General features: G+C 46.2%; 1 protein-coding gene across 1 annotated transcript in view; it reads right to left on the bottom strand.

Moving 5' to 3' along the window:
• LOC309548977 (apolipoprotein L6-like) overlaps positions 1-15,168 on the bottom strand; it is a 125,631-nt gene that overhangs the window by 62,229 nt on the left and 48,234 nt on the right. The window contains 1 exon segment of the mRNA XM_082248912.1: positions 2,869-2,910. Within this exon segment, the coding sequence (XP_082105038.1) occupies positions 2,869-2,910 (42 nt within the window).

Consider the following 15,168-nt stretch of genomic DNA (forward strand, 5'->3'; position numbering starts at 1 on the left):
AATACAAAAACACTTAACTGTAAGAGAGCAAATTTTCCAAGGATGAGGGCTTTTAGGATTTAGACTGGGAGGGAAAATTGGCACAGAACAGAAAAGACTTAATGCAAACTCACTGCAAAGTATATTCCCATGGGTAATAAGTTTAAAAGGCTAAAAATAAAACCTATGTGGCTTACGACCAAAGTTAAAAAAGATATAAATAAAAATAAAAGAGCTTTTAAAAAATATAAAAATGAAGGAACGCCATCATTGTTTAATTGTTACAAAGAATATAACAGAATATGTAAAAAAGGAAATCAAGGAAGCAAAAATTCAAAATTCAAATTCAAAATGAACGACAGATTGCAAAAGATAGTAGGACAAACCCTAAAAAATTCTTCAAATATATTAATAGTAAAAAGGTTAGGTCTGAGCATGTAGGCCCTTTACAAAATGATCAGGAGTGAATGACTGGGGACAAAAAGAAGGAAAATGCATTAAATACTTTCTTCAGCTCTGTGTATACAAAGTAGCATGGGGGAGCTCATGACCATAATGAGGATGGTATTGACACAGCCCCAAATGATCCACAATGGCTCAAAGGCGATATGGTCCAGAAATATTTAGACAGAATAAGGCTGGATAAAGCACCTGGACCAGATGGCATCCACCCACGCATCCTCCTAAAAGAATTGAGCGCTGTAATTTCAAAGCCAATGTGGTGCCTATATTTAAAAAGGGATCAAAGTCTTTGCCAAGTAACTATAGACCTGTTAGTTTAACTTCTAAAGTTGGGAAGATACTGGAGAGTTTAATAAAAGACCACATAGATGAGTTCTTGCCGGGAAAAAACATTTTAAGCAACAGACAGCATGGATTTATGAAAGACAGAAGTTGTCAAATAAACCGGATTTCTTTTTATGAGGAGGAAAGTAAAACCTTGGACAGAGGGGTGGCTGTGGACTTAGTATACTTGGATTTTGCAAAAGTGTTTGACACAGTTCCCCACACACGGCTAATGTGTAAGGTAAAGTCTACAGGCTTGGAAAGATCAGTTTGTAAATGGATAGAAAATTGGCTAAAAGATAGAATTCAGAGAGTAGTGGTTAACGATTCTTACTCTGAATGGTCTAAGGTTATCAGAGGTGTACCCCAAGGTTCAGTGTTGGGACCCTTACTTTTTAATATCTTTATAAATGATATAGGGTCTGGGATTTAAAGTAACATTTCAGTCTTTGCAGATGACACCAAGCTTTGCAGTGGAAAAACTTCTTTACAGGATGTCTCCAACTTACAAGCTGACCTCAATGCACTTTTTCATTGGGCACCATGAGGTTTAATTTTGATAAATGTAAAATTATGCACCTGGGGGGGAAGAATATGCATGCATCAAACATACTAGGTGGAGTAGAACTGGGGAAATCCATAGCGGAGAAGGATCTGGGTGTTCTGGTAGATCATAAGCTTAATAATAGCATGCAATACCAAGCTGCAGTTTCCAAAGCAAGCAAAGTCCTTTCTTATATTAACATAGGCATGGACTCCAGAAAGAGAGATATTACCCTGTACAAATCATTAGTAAGACCTCATCTGGAATATGCAGTTCAGTTTTGGGCATCAGTTCTTAAAAAGGATATCGGGGAACTGGAGAAAGTGCAGAGAAGGGCAACCAAACTGATAAGAGGCATGGAGGAGCACAGCTATGAGAAAAGATTAGAGGAACTGAATTTATTCTCTCTTGAGAAGAGGAGTTTAACGGGGGATATGATCAACATGTATAAATACATAAGGGGTCCATATAGTGAACTTGGTGTTGAGTTGTTCATTTTAAGGTCAACACAGAGGACAAGGGGGTACTCTTTACGTCTAGAGGAAAAAAGATTTAATCTCCAAAAATACAGAAAGGTTTCTTCACTGTAAAAGCTGTAAAAATGTGGAATAGACTCCCTCCAGAGGTGGTTCTGGCCAGCTTACTAGATTGCTTTAAAAAAGGCCTGGATTCTTTCTTGGGTGTACTTAATATAAGTGGGTACTAATATTTATAGGTAAAGTTGATCCAGGGAATATCTGATTGCCTCTCGGGGGATCAGGTAGGAATTTTTTTCCCCTGCTGTAGCAATTTGGATCATGCTTTGCTGGGGGTTTTTCGCCTTCCTTTAGATCAACTGCAGGCATAGGATTGTGTATATGGGATTGTATGGTTGGGTTTTCATTACTGTCTTTTTTTTTTTAATTGGTTGAGCCAGATGGTCTTTTTTCAACCTGACTAACTATGTAACTAGTGTGCAGAGGTGTGTGGGGCACACTGGCACGAGGAAAAGGGGACCCACTGTGCCCTGTCACGCACTACACACCCGAGTAGTCCATTGTATTTATCTGCAGCATTGAATTCACTGCATCTCCCTTGCTGGCCAGGAGGAAGAAAGTTGCACTGTGCAGTGGCGATCCGATTGGCAGTGCCCAGTATAGTGTGTACAAACAAGACGGAGGAGGCTGAATCTGTCCTATTCCTGCTAAATCTGCCCCGCCCCACACTCTACCTGACTTCCATATGCTGCCATGAAAGAAATTATAGTCAATGCTGTACATTCTCTTTGAAAAGGAAGCTTTCATGATGACCCTTAAGCTCTCCTTCATTCCATGATCACTAAATACAGAAATACTAGTCGTTGCATTAACAAGTTTTTAGCAAAATTCTACAGTCAATTAGATGCTCTTTGAAACAGTTAGACTGAGTTCGGTAGTAAATGTTCTCTAATGGGGTTTGCCTGCCAAATATGATAATCTTCTAAATTTAAAGTAAAAACAATTCCTTTCTGTACAGAGCCTTAGCATTTGTTAATATGCACTGTAATGTGTGTTATATGATTTTTGCACTGTATTTTTTACCGTAATCACCAACTGTCCCATATCTGCCTGTAAGTCATCTGCCTGTAAGAACAAAACAGGTGAAAAGCTAAAGTAAATATGCAACATTCACATGCAATACCTCATTTTTTTAGCGGGCTAAAAAATGAACAATTTTATTTAATTTTTTTTTAACCCTAAACAAAGAAAGAAAATATAGTCAATACTGTACATTCTCTTTGAAAAGGAAACTTTCATGACCCCCCCTAAGGTCCCTTTCATTCCAGTCTGTGATCACTAAATACAGAAATGTTAGCCGTTGCTTTATCAAGTGTTTGGCAGAATTATGTGGTCAATTACAGTGGGGAAAAAAATTATTTGATCCCCTGCAGATTTTGTAAGTTTGCCCACTTACAAAGAAATGAAGGGTCTATAAATGTTATCGTAGGTGTATTCCTAATGACAGACAGAATATCAATTGAAAATCCAGAAAAAAACAATGACAAATGTTAGAAATTGAGTTGCAGTTCAGTGAGGAAAATACAGTTGTATTCAAAATTATTCAACCCCCCCCCCCCCCCCCCCCAATGCTGTAAAGGGTTTTAGGGAATTTAGTGTACATTTGTAATTGTATTCAGAATGAAATCCTACAAGGACTTCTTAAAGAACCATATGCAACTAAAATGACATCAATTGGTTTTGTAATACAGTAGTAAATGTTTCTTTTGTGAATTCTTCATTGACACAATTATTCAACCCCTTAAAGACTACCACTCTGAAGAACAGAGGTTCATTGAAGTGTTTTCAATCAGGTATTGAAAACACCTGTGGATGTCAGGGAGCAGCAATAAAGCCTAATAAGCACCAATTAGGCAGCTTTAAAATGACTGTGATACTCAGCTCCTTCTAGACATTTACTGGTGTGGTTACAAACATGATGAAGTCAAGAGAATGGTCCAGGAAGACAAGAGAAGAGGTGATTACTCTTCACAGGAAGGGCAATGGCTAAAAGAAGATTGCAAAGATGTTAAACATACCAAGAGACACCATAGGAAGCATCATTTGCAAATTCAAGGCAAAGGGCACTGTTGAAACGCTACCTGGTCGTGGCAGAAAGAAGATGCTGACTTTGACTGCTGTGCGCTACCTGAAGCGTAGAGTGGAGAAAAGTCCCCGTGTGACTTCTGAGGAACTGAGAAAAGATTTGTCAGATGTGGGTACTGAAGTTTCTGCTCAGACAATATGGCGCACACTGCGTAATGAAGGCCTCCATGCCAGAACTCCCAGGCGCACCCCCTTGCTGTCTCCAAAGAATAAGAAGAGTCAACTGCAGTATGCCAAAAGTCATGTGGACAAACCACAGAAGTTTTGGGATAGTGTTCTGTGGACTGATGAAACAAAATTAGAACTGTTTGGGCCCATGGATCAACGCTATGTTTGGAGGAGGAAGAACAAGGCCTATGAAGAAAAGAACACCTTGCTTACTGTGAAGCATGGCGGGGGGTCAATCATGCTTTCGGGCTGTTTTGCTTCTGCAGGTACAGGGAAGCTTCAGTGTGTGCAAGGTACCATGAATTCTCTTCAGTGCCAGGAGATATTGGATGACAATGTGATGCAGTCCGTCACAAACCTGAGGCTTGGGAGACGTTGGACCTTTCAACAGGACAATGATCCCAAGCATACCTCCAAGTCCACTAGAGCATGGTTGCAGATTAAAGGCTGGAACATTTTGGAGTGGCCATCACAGTCACCAGACTTAAATCCGATTGAGAACCTCTGGTGAGACTTAAAGAAAGCAGTTGCAGTGCACAAGCCTAAGAATGTGACTGAACTGGAGGCTTTTGCCCATGATGAATGGGCGAAGATACCCGTAGATCGCTGCAAGACACTTGTGTCAAGCTATGCTTCATGTTTAAAAGCTGTTATAACTGTAAAAGGATGTTGTACTAAGTACTAAGATTGAATGTCACTTGGGGGTTGAATAAAATTGATAATGATGTGAGCACAGAAAAGACATTTGTGGTTATTTCATTATAAATGTTAAGTTATATTTGTCTGACCTACACGTGCCTCTTTGATTTAACTGTAAGCAGGATGACTGAATGATCAAAATCAATGTCAAACTGGCCAAAACAATCAATTTCAGTGGGGGTTCAATAATTTTGAATAGAACTGTAAGTATTTGATCCCCAAGCAAAACAGGACTTAGTACTTAGGGGAGAAACCCTTGTTGGCAAGCACAGAAGAGGGTCATTTCTTGTAGCTAGTGTGACAGGAAGTCAGGTAAATCTGGGAATGTAGTCACTGAGAGGAGACACATTCCCACCTGCTTAGAAAGTCCATTAATTAATTTAGGGTGTTGGCTACAGAGCTAGCCAGCAGGAAGTTGAAAGGCCTTCACCTGTTCAGAATGAGGGAGTTAAGGCTCTATAATTTGTTCAGAGAAAGTCCTATTGTTTGCTGCCTCCAGAAGCTGTGTCCTGAAGCCATGTGGGCTGGGAGCAGGAGGACAGTCAGCGTGTGCCTCCCGACAGGATGTGTGGGCCTGGGAGAAGACCCCCCGGAGTGATGTGTGCCCGGGACGGTAACCAAGGGTGAATACGTCTCAAAGGTGAGAAGACGAACTGTTGTTGTGAAAGAAACAAAGGACTGTGTTGCCCTGTGAAGCTATTATAAAAGGACTATTGAGTGTCCGCTGGAGGACAAGGAAGTCTGCCCGACGGTAGGTTGGAGACAGAGACTTAGGCAGGTTCCAGTTGTGAGAAGGTAGCCGCCCACAGAGGCAAGGATTTATTTTCTGTTTTATTTTATTTTGGATGTTTTGCTGCATACAGCCTGGTGAAGAAAACACCATTTAATAAACCACACTGTTTGTTTGCAAGCACTTGTCGGCTACCTCTCTGGGAAAACGCACCCCCCAAGGGGTCATCCACACCCGCCACCGAGCTAATCCCTTACATATGGTGGAGGTATGCAGTGGGCAGAAGCAGCAAGATCCCTGCAAGGAAGTGCAAATGTTTGATGAACTTTGTCTGGTGCATGAGATTGCACAATCTATGTGTGCAGGAGAGAAGATCCTGACAGAAAAAAAAAAAAAAAAAAGTGTTTTAAAGAGACAGGGGTCTCAAAATTTTTTGATGAACTTTGTTGTGTCTGGTGCAAGTGACTGCACAAACTGTGTGCGCAGGAAAAGAGATCCTGCAAGAGAGAGAAAAACTACATGTGTTGAAGAGACAGTGGTCTGAAAATTGTTTGCTGGACTGTGAAAAATTTGTTTGTGGAGTTATTGAAGATGGGGCGGTCCAAACGCCTGAAAAATGCAAAGATAGATGAAATGAGAGACCGGATTCTTTGGATGGAGGGGATGTTGCCGTCTGAACCAGCCCCATCCATGCCTAAAGAGAGTCTACTAAAGAGGAAGGTTGTTGTCCCTAGCAACACTGATGAAACTGCTATGGAGACGCAGTGTGCTCAGATGAAAAGTAAACTCAAAATGGAGGAGATGTTGAAACATCTGATTATATCAAATGCAGCTCAACAGCAAGCAAATGCAGCTCAACAGCAGGCAAATGCGGATTTTCAGCGGAGCTTTGCAGCTCAGCAAAAGGCTCACCAAGAGAGCATGGCAGGCTGGAAACAGAGACGCCAGCAGCCAATGGAGGCCATCGGTTTGGAAGAAACCGAGTATGTGTGCAGGGCTGAGTTGGATGCCTTGCAACGGAAAATGGAAGAAAAGGAACAAGCCTTGGAATTGCTTAAAATGGAGCATAGAAACTTGCAGGAAATGAATGAACTACTCAAGTCTCATGTGTTACAGTGGGAAGAATCCACTGCTCTTCTTTTGGTCGAGTTGCAAAAACGCAGAGAGACTATAATGGAGAAAGATACCATCCTCATGGAAAAGGAAAGTGAAATTCAGACTTTGCAGAAGCAAAGCATGTGTGAAATGTTGGAGTTGCGTAATCAGCTGGAAAAAAGTCTTCAGTGTTTGGAAGTTACAAAAATAGACCTGCAGGAGTCGCAGGAACAGAATGTCGCTCTGAAAACGACATTGTCTCTCAGCGACAACGAGAAAAGTGAAAGAGAGGCTAAATTACTGAGTACTGTGTATGAGCTCACTACTTTGAGCAATGTGGTAAATGAATGGCGTGCGGACTGTGAAAGTTGGAAAGGGGAAGCCCAACGTGTCCAGCAGCAGTTAAAGGAGAAAGAAGCCTGTGTGGCAGAATTACATTCTTATTCCCAGATGCTAGCCAATGAGGTGAAGGCTCTTATGCAGGGAAAAGGAGATTGTGAACATAAGAGGGAAAAAGTAGAGGCACAGCTTCTGGAATCGCAAGTGAAGGTGTCAGAAGGTGACCGATTGTGTGCTAAGCTGTCAGAGAAGGCAAACCGACTGCAGGTTGAGTTGGACAATGTTACAAATCAGCTTTCTCAAGCAGACAGCAAATCTAGAGAAATTGCGGAAGATTTTTCTATCTTGGAATCGCAGCTGCAAGACACGCAGGAACTCTTACAGGAAGAGAGGTGTCAAAGGCTGAGTTTTAGCACAAAGCTCAAACAAATGGAAGATGAGAAAAATGGCTTCCTGGAACAATTAAAAGAGGAGGCGGAAGCAAAGAAAAACCTATCAGAGCAAGTCGCAACATTGCAAGCTCAGATAGCGGATATGAAAAAACGCATGGAAGAAAGCGTTGGTTCATTACAGTGTGTTGAAGATGTGAAAAAGAAGTTTGATCAGATGCTTGGTGAAGAGAAGACTGTGTCTGCAAAATATGCAGAAGAACGCGACCGCGCAGAAGCGGAGGCGCGTGATAACGAGAGCAAAGCCCTGTTCTTGGCTCGCTCCTTGGAGGAAGCTCTAGAGTGTAAAGTTGAACTAGAAAGAGTTAACCAACAGCTGTGTACAGAAATGGAAGATTTGGTCCGCTCCAAGGATGATGTTGTGAAAAGCGTTCAGGAGCTAGAAAAGTCTAAGCGAGTCTTAGAACAGCAAGTAGAAGAGATGAAGATTCCGTTGCAGGAACTGGAAGAGGAATTACAGGCAACAGAGGATCTGTCCCAAAGAGGGGATAGTGTGCCTGATGCAGTTTTTAAAAGGATCAGTGTTTTGGGGTCTGTCCTGAGTGAGCCTCAGAAATGTGATGACATGTGGCTTGAATCACCCCTGTGGAATAAACCGTTCCTTCAAAAACTTCAGCAAACAAAGGAGCTGTGTAAGAAATGTGATGTTTTCTCAGTTCAGGCTGAAAACCTAGTGGAGAAAACTAAAGCGGAGAAAACTAAAGCAAGTGATATAAATCTGGGAGAAAAAAGCAAACGCCACCTAGTGGAGAAAACTAAGGCTGTTGATGAAAACGTGAAGCAAATTAAGTTCAAGTGCCTTTCAGGGAATATTTCCAAAATGGAACTGGTGAAAGACAGGTGGCAGAAATTTGATCGTGATCTTGAGATACATTCCATGTGGAATTCAGATAGAGAAAAGGAACTAGGTGACCTTGAGCGGTCAAATAGTTCAGCAGAAAGTGCATTGAAGAAACCTGTAAAAGAATGTGTTGCAGTTCCATGCTTCTTCACTGATGCAGAGAGGAGGTCTATAATGGATACCACCCAGATCGCTGGGTTCAACTGTGTTGTTGCCTTTAACCCCTATGTTGGTGGAAGGAAAGTTGATGATGTTCTGGTTGGCTACTTCTGTGAAGAGTTTGGCAAGAAATATAAACTGAATATCAAATCAAATAGTAGGCCTTTACTGCGACTCGCTCAGGAGGGCGAAAAGTTTAAGAAGTTGATGAGTGCAAATGCTTCAGATCTGCCTATGAATATGAAATGTTTGAATGATATTGATATCTCTGGGAAAAGGAACAGGGGTCACTTTGAAGAAATGTGTGACAGCCTGTTGTCTCAATTGGAAAATCCTCTGCACAGCATCTTAGAGCAAGCAAAGCTCAAGAAGGAAGATCATTCCCTTTTACAACAAAAAGTCAATGATTGTGTACAGCTGTATGGAGAGGCAACTCAAGTCACAGAGGGATGTCAAGAGTCCCTACTTGGAACAAAGCTTAGTGAAGCAAAGGTTCTCAAAGTTTTGTGGAAAACATTTATGGATTGCAGAGAGAGGCGTCTTAAGAATGTTGAAGACCTTAAGACTAGCCCAATTGAGTTGCCTATGGATCACGGTCCTCCATGGTGGATTGGACAGACGGTTATGAGGGACAAGCTGTCTGACATTTATGAGAAAGCTGTCAATGAAGATGACAGAAACGAGAAGGAGCAAAATGATGCCAAAAATGCAGTTGAAGAATGTGTATATGAGATGAGAGACAAACTGTGTGGCATTTATGAGAAATCCGTCAATGAAGATGACAAAACAGTTTCATCCGGAAGCTTGAGGATAATAGGAGGCTTATCAGTGAGTCAGCAGTGCCTGACACATGCGTGCCTGGAAATATGTGTCCCAACCCTAGGGTTGAAACAAGAGGGGGGGGTATGTGACAGGAAGTCAGGTAAATCTGGGAATGTAGTCACTGAGAGGAGACACATTCCCACCTGCTTAGAAAGTCCATTAATTAATTTAGGGTGTTGGCTACAGAGCTAGCCAGCAGGAAGTTGAAAGGCCTTCACCTGTTCAGAATGAGGGAGTTAAGGCTCTATAATTTGTTCAGAGAAAGTCCTATTGTTTGCTGCCTCCAGAAGCTGTGTCCTGAAGCCATGTGGGCTGGGAGCAGGAGGACAGTCAGCGTGTGCCTCCCGACAGGATGTGTGGGCCTGGGAGAAGACCCCCCGGAGTGATGTGTGCCCGGGACGGTAACCAAGGGTGAATACGTCTCAAAGGTGAGAAGACGAACTGTTGTTGTGAAAGAAACAAAGGACTGTGTTGCCCTGTGAAGCTATTATAAAAGGACTATTGAGTGTCCGCTGGAGGACAAGGAAGTCTGCCCGACGGTAGGTTGGAGACAGAGACTTAGGCAGGTTCCAGTTGTGAGAAGGTAGCCGCCCACAGAGGCAAGGATTTATTTTCTGTTTTATTTTATTTTGGATGTTTTGCTGCATACAGCCTGGTGAAGAAAACACCATTTAATAAACCACACTGTTTGTTTGCAAGCACTTGTCGGCTACCTCTCTGGGAAAACGCACCCCCCAAGGGGTCATCCACACCCGCCACCGAGCTAATCCCTTACACTAGTGACCAGGTTTGCACACATCTCAGGAGGGATTTTGGCCCACTCTTCTTTACAAATCTTCTCTAAATCCTTAAAGGGGAGTTTCACCCATATCTGCATCTTTATATATATCGCTCCAATCCTGCAAGTAAAAACAACATTGGGCATTTTTTTTTCCTTGCTGTTTACCTTATTGCTTTGGTGTATGCATGTTTCTTCCTCTTCCGGCGCCACAGCGAGGTACGTCATATCCTGCAGCGCACGGGATCCGGGGAGATGTATGGCAGCATTCCTAGTCGTCAGTTAGTTAGCATCGCGTTATTTCAAAACAGGAAATGACGCGATGCTAGGCAGTGCTAAGCGCCATTTTTGAAAAGCGTAACTAGAAGTTTTTTGCCATTATATACAGAAGAGGCAGCGGCGGTGGCAGAGGCGGCTAGAGCAGTGATCTGTGTGGATATTGAGATGAGGATTCATGCACTTTTACATGTAATCATCCACAAGGACATCAGACAATGTAAGATTCAGCACAGTGATGTTATGGGGCCATGGTTTTGTGTGTACATTGTGAGGGGGGCATGTTATTGCTGCTTTGTGAAGGGGGCCATGGTTTTCTGGGTGCATTGTGAGGGGGGGGCATGTTATTATTGCTATTTTGTGAGGGGGTCATGTTATTATTGCTACTTTGTGAGGGGGGGCATGTTATTGCTACTTTGTGAGGGGGGCCATGGTTTTATGGGTGTATTGTGAGGGGGGCCATGTTATTTTTGCTGCCTGTGAGTTGAGCCATGTTATTGCTGCTTTGTGAGGGGGACCATGGTTTTCTGGGTGCATTGTGAGGGGAGCCTCTACAGCCTAAACAAGGCTAGGATGAAATCCTTGGACCCATTGTCAGAGCCTATGCTGGTGCAGTGGGTTCTGGGTTCCTCCTGGTGTACAACAATGCCTGGCCTCATGTGGAAAGAGTATGCAGCCAGTTCCTGGAGGATGAAAGAATTGATTCCATTGAATGGCCCCCACACTTGCCTGACCTAAATCCAATAGAACACCTCTGGGACATTATGTTTTGGTCCCTCCGACGCAGCCAGGCTGCACCTCAGTCTGTTTAGAGGGTTAGTGATGCCCTGGTCAAGATCGGGGGGAAATACCCTAGCAAACAGGCCCGGACTGGGACAAAAAATAGGCCCGGGCATTTTAGGCTGAGCAGCCCATTTTTTTTTTTTTTAAACAAAATGACCAATGATGAACAACTACCAGTTTCTCTGTTTTTTAGTTATATTTAACCTGCACACCCATGCGATCCGATTCTGCAAATCGCACTGTGTTTTGAAAACCGATTGCGGGGTGTCGTTAACCTAACATACACTCCGCAATCTGTTTGCATGGACGGGTTGCTATTTAGATGCAGTCCGCATTTGGTGTGAACCCAGGCTAAGAGATAACAGGTAATTTTAGGGTACATTAAAAATATATTACCCAATTTTTGGGTAAAATATAAAAGATAGGGGATAGAGATGACATCAGTAGTGGTGGTGGTGGGATAGGGATGACATTAGTAGTGGTGGTGGTGGGATAGGGATGACATCAGTAGCAGTGGTGGTAGGGATAAGGATGACATCAGTAGCAGTGGGAATAGGAATGACATCAGTGGCAGTGGTAGTGGGAATTGGGATGACATCAGTGGCAGTGGGGATTGGGATGACATCAGTGGCAGTGGTAGTGGGGATTGGGATGACATCAGTGGCAGTGGTGGTGGGGATAGGGGTGACATCAGTGGTGGTGGGGGATAGGGGTGACATCAGTGGCAGTGGTGGTGGAAATAGGGGTTACATCAGTGGTAGTGAGGATTGGGATATCAGTGGCAGTGGTGGTGGGGATAGGGGTGACATCAGTGGTGGTGGGGGATAGGGGGGACATCCGTGGCAGTGGTGGTGGGGATAGGGGTGACATCCGTGGCAGTGGTGGTGGGGATAGGGGTGACATCCGTGGCAGTGGTGGTGGGGATAGGGGTGACATCCGTGGTGGTGGTGGTGGGGATAGGGGTGACATCCGTGGTGGTGGGGATAGGGGTGACAGCAGTGGCAGTGGTGGTGGGGATAGGGGTTACATCAGTGGCAGTGGTGGTGGGGATAGGGGTGACATCAGTGGTGGTGGGGGATAGGGGTGACATCAGTGGCAGTGGTGGTGGGGATAGAGGTGACATCAGTGGCAGTGGTGGTGGGGATAGGGGTGACATCCGTGGTGGTGGGGATAGGGGTGACAACAGTGGCAGTGGTGGTGGGGATAGGGGTTACATCAGTGGCAGTGGGAATAAGAATGACATCAGTGGTAGTGGGGATTGGGATGACATCAGTGGCAGTGGTGGGGATAGGGATGACATCAGTGGCGGTGGTGGTGGGGATAGCGATAACATCAGTGGTGGTGTTGAGGATAGGGATGATATCAGTGGGAATGATGAGGATAGGGGTGACATCAGTGGCAGTGGTGGTAAGGATAGGAATAACATCAGTGACAGTGGTGGTGGGGATAGGAATGACAATGTCTGCCACTGATGTCATCCCTATGCTCATCACCACTGCCACTAATGTCATCCTTATCCCCACCGCTACTGATGTCATCCCTATCCCCCCCATCACCACTGCCTCATGGGAGGGGGGGAGAGATCAGACAGAGGGATGGCGGTGGGAGAGATGGGATCCGGCAGAGGTATGGCGGTGGGAGAGATGGGATCAGGCAGAGGTATGGCGGTGGGAGGGATGGGATCAGGCAGAGGTATGGCGGTGGGAGAGATGGGATCAGGCAGAGGTATGGCGGTGGGAGGGATGGGATCAGGCAGAGGTATGGCAGTGGGAGGGATGGGATCAGGCAGAGGTATGGGATCAGGCAGAGGTATGGCGGTGGGAGGGATGGGATCAGGCAGAGGTATGGCGGTGGGAGGGATGGGATCAGGCAGAGGTATGGCATTGGGAGAGATGGGATCAGGCAGAGGTATGGCATTGGAAGAGATGGGATGAGGCAGAGGTATGGCATTGGGAGAGATGGGATGAGGCAGAGGTATGGCGGTGGGAGAGATGGGATCAGGCAGAGGTATGGCGGTGGGAGGGATGGGATCAGGCAGAGGTATGGCATTGGGAGAGATGGGATGAGGCAGAGGTATGGCGGTGGGAGAGATGGGATGAGGCAGAGGTATGGCGGTGGGAGAGATGGGATCAGGCAGAGGTATGGCGGTGGGAGAGATGGGATCAGGCAGAGGTATGGCGGTGGGAGAGATGGGATGAGGCAGAGGTATGGCGGTGGGAAAGATGGGATCAGGCAGAGGTATGGCATTGGGAGAGATGGGATGAGGCAGAGGTATGGCGGTGGGAGAGATGGGATCAGGCAGAGGTATGGCGGTGGGAGGGATGGGATCAGGCAGAGGTATGGCATTGGGAGAGATGGGATGAGGCAGAGGTATGGCAGTGGGAGAGATGGGATCAGGCAGAGGTATGGCAGTGGGAGAGATGGGATCAGGCAGAGGTATGGCGGTGGGAGAGATGGGATGAGGCAGAGGTATGGCGGTGGGAGGGATGGGATCAGGCAGAGGTATGGCATTGGGAGAGATGGGATGAGGCAGAGGTATGGCATTGGGAGAGATGGGATGAGGCAGAGGTATGGCATTGGAAGAGATGGGATGAGGCAGAGGTATGGCGGTGGGAGAGATGGGATCAGGCAGAGGTATGGCGGTGGGAGAGATGGGATGAGGCAGAGGTATGGCGGTGGGAAAGATGGGATCAGGCAGAGGTATGGCATTGGGAGAGATGGGATGAGGCAGAGGTATGGCATTGGGAGAGATGGGATGAGGCAGAGGTATGGCATTGGGAGAGATGGGATCAGGCAGAGGTATGGCGGTGGGAGAGATGGGATGAGGCAGAGGTATGGCAGTGGGAGGGATGGGATGAGGCAGAGGTATGGCAGTGGGAGGGATGGGATGAGGCAGAGGTATGGCGGTGGGAGGGATGGGATCAGGCAGAGGTATGGCAGTGGGAGGGATGGGATCAGGCAGAGGTATGGCGGTGGGAGGGATGGGATCAGACAGAGGTATGGCGGTGGGAGGCATGGGATCAGGCAGAGGTATGGCGGTGGGAGGGATGGGATCAGGCAGAGGTATGGCGGTGGGAGGGATGGGATCAGGCAGAGGTATGGCATTGGGAGAGATGGGATCAGGCAGAGGTATGGCATTGGAAGAGATGGGATGAGGCAGAGGTATGGCATTGGGAGAGATGGGATGAGGCAGAGGTATGGCGGTGGGAGGGATGGGATCAGGCAGAGGTATGGCATTGGGAGAGATGGGATGAGGCAGAGGTATGGCGGTGGGAGAGATGGGATCAGGCAGAGGTATGGCAGTGGGAGAGATGGGATCAGGCAGAGGTATGGCATTGGAAGAGATGGGATGAGGCAGAGGTATGGCGGTGGGAGAGATGGGATCAGGCAGAGGTATGGCGGTGGGAGAGATGGGATGAGGCAGAGGTATGGCGGTGGGAAAGATGGGATCAGGCAGAGGTATGGCATTGGGAGAGATGGGATGAGGCAGAGGTATGGCGGTGGGAGAGATGGGATCAGGCAGAGGTATGGCAGTGGGAGAGATGGGATGAGGCAGAGGTATGGCGGTGGGAAAGATGGGATCAGGCAGAGGTATGGCATTGGGAGAGATGGGATGAGGCAGAGGTATGGCATTGGGAGAGATGGGATGAGGCAGAGGTATGGCATTGGAAGAGATGGGATGAGGCAGAGGTATGGCGGTGGGAGAGATGGGATCAGGCAGAGGTATGGCGGTGGGAGAGATGGGATGAGGCAGAGGTATGGCGGTGGGAAAGATGGGATCAGGCAGAGGTATGGCATTGGGAGAGATGGGATGAGGCAGAGGTATGGCATTGGGAGAGATGGGATGAGGCAGAGGTATGGCATTGGGAGAGATGGGATCAGGCAGAGGTATGGCGGTGGGAGAGATGGGATGAGGCAGAGGTATGGCAGTGGGAGGGATGGGATGAGGCAGAGGTATGGCAGTGGGAGGGATGGGATGAGGCAGAGGTATGGCAGTGGGAGGGATGGGATGAGGCAGAGGTATGGCAGTGGGAGGGATGGGATGAGGCAGAGGTATGGCAGTGGGAGGGATGGGATGAGGCAGAGGTATGGCATTGGA

This window comes from Pelophylax lessonae, assembly GCF_965119305.1.
Source record: "Pelophylax lessonae genome assembly, chromosome: 3".
In the NCBI taxonomy this organism is placed as follows: Eukaryota; Metazoa; Chordata; class Amphibia; order Anura; family Ranidae; genus Pelophylax; species Pelophylax lessonae.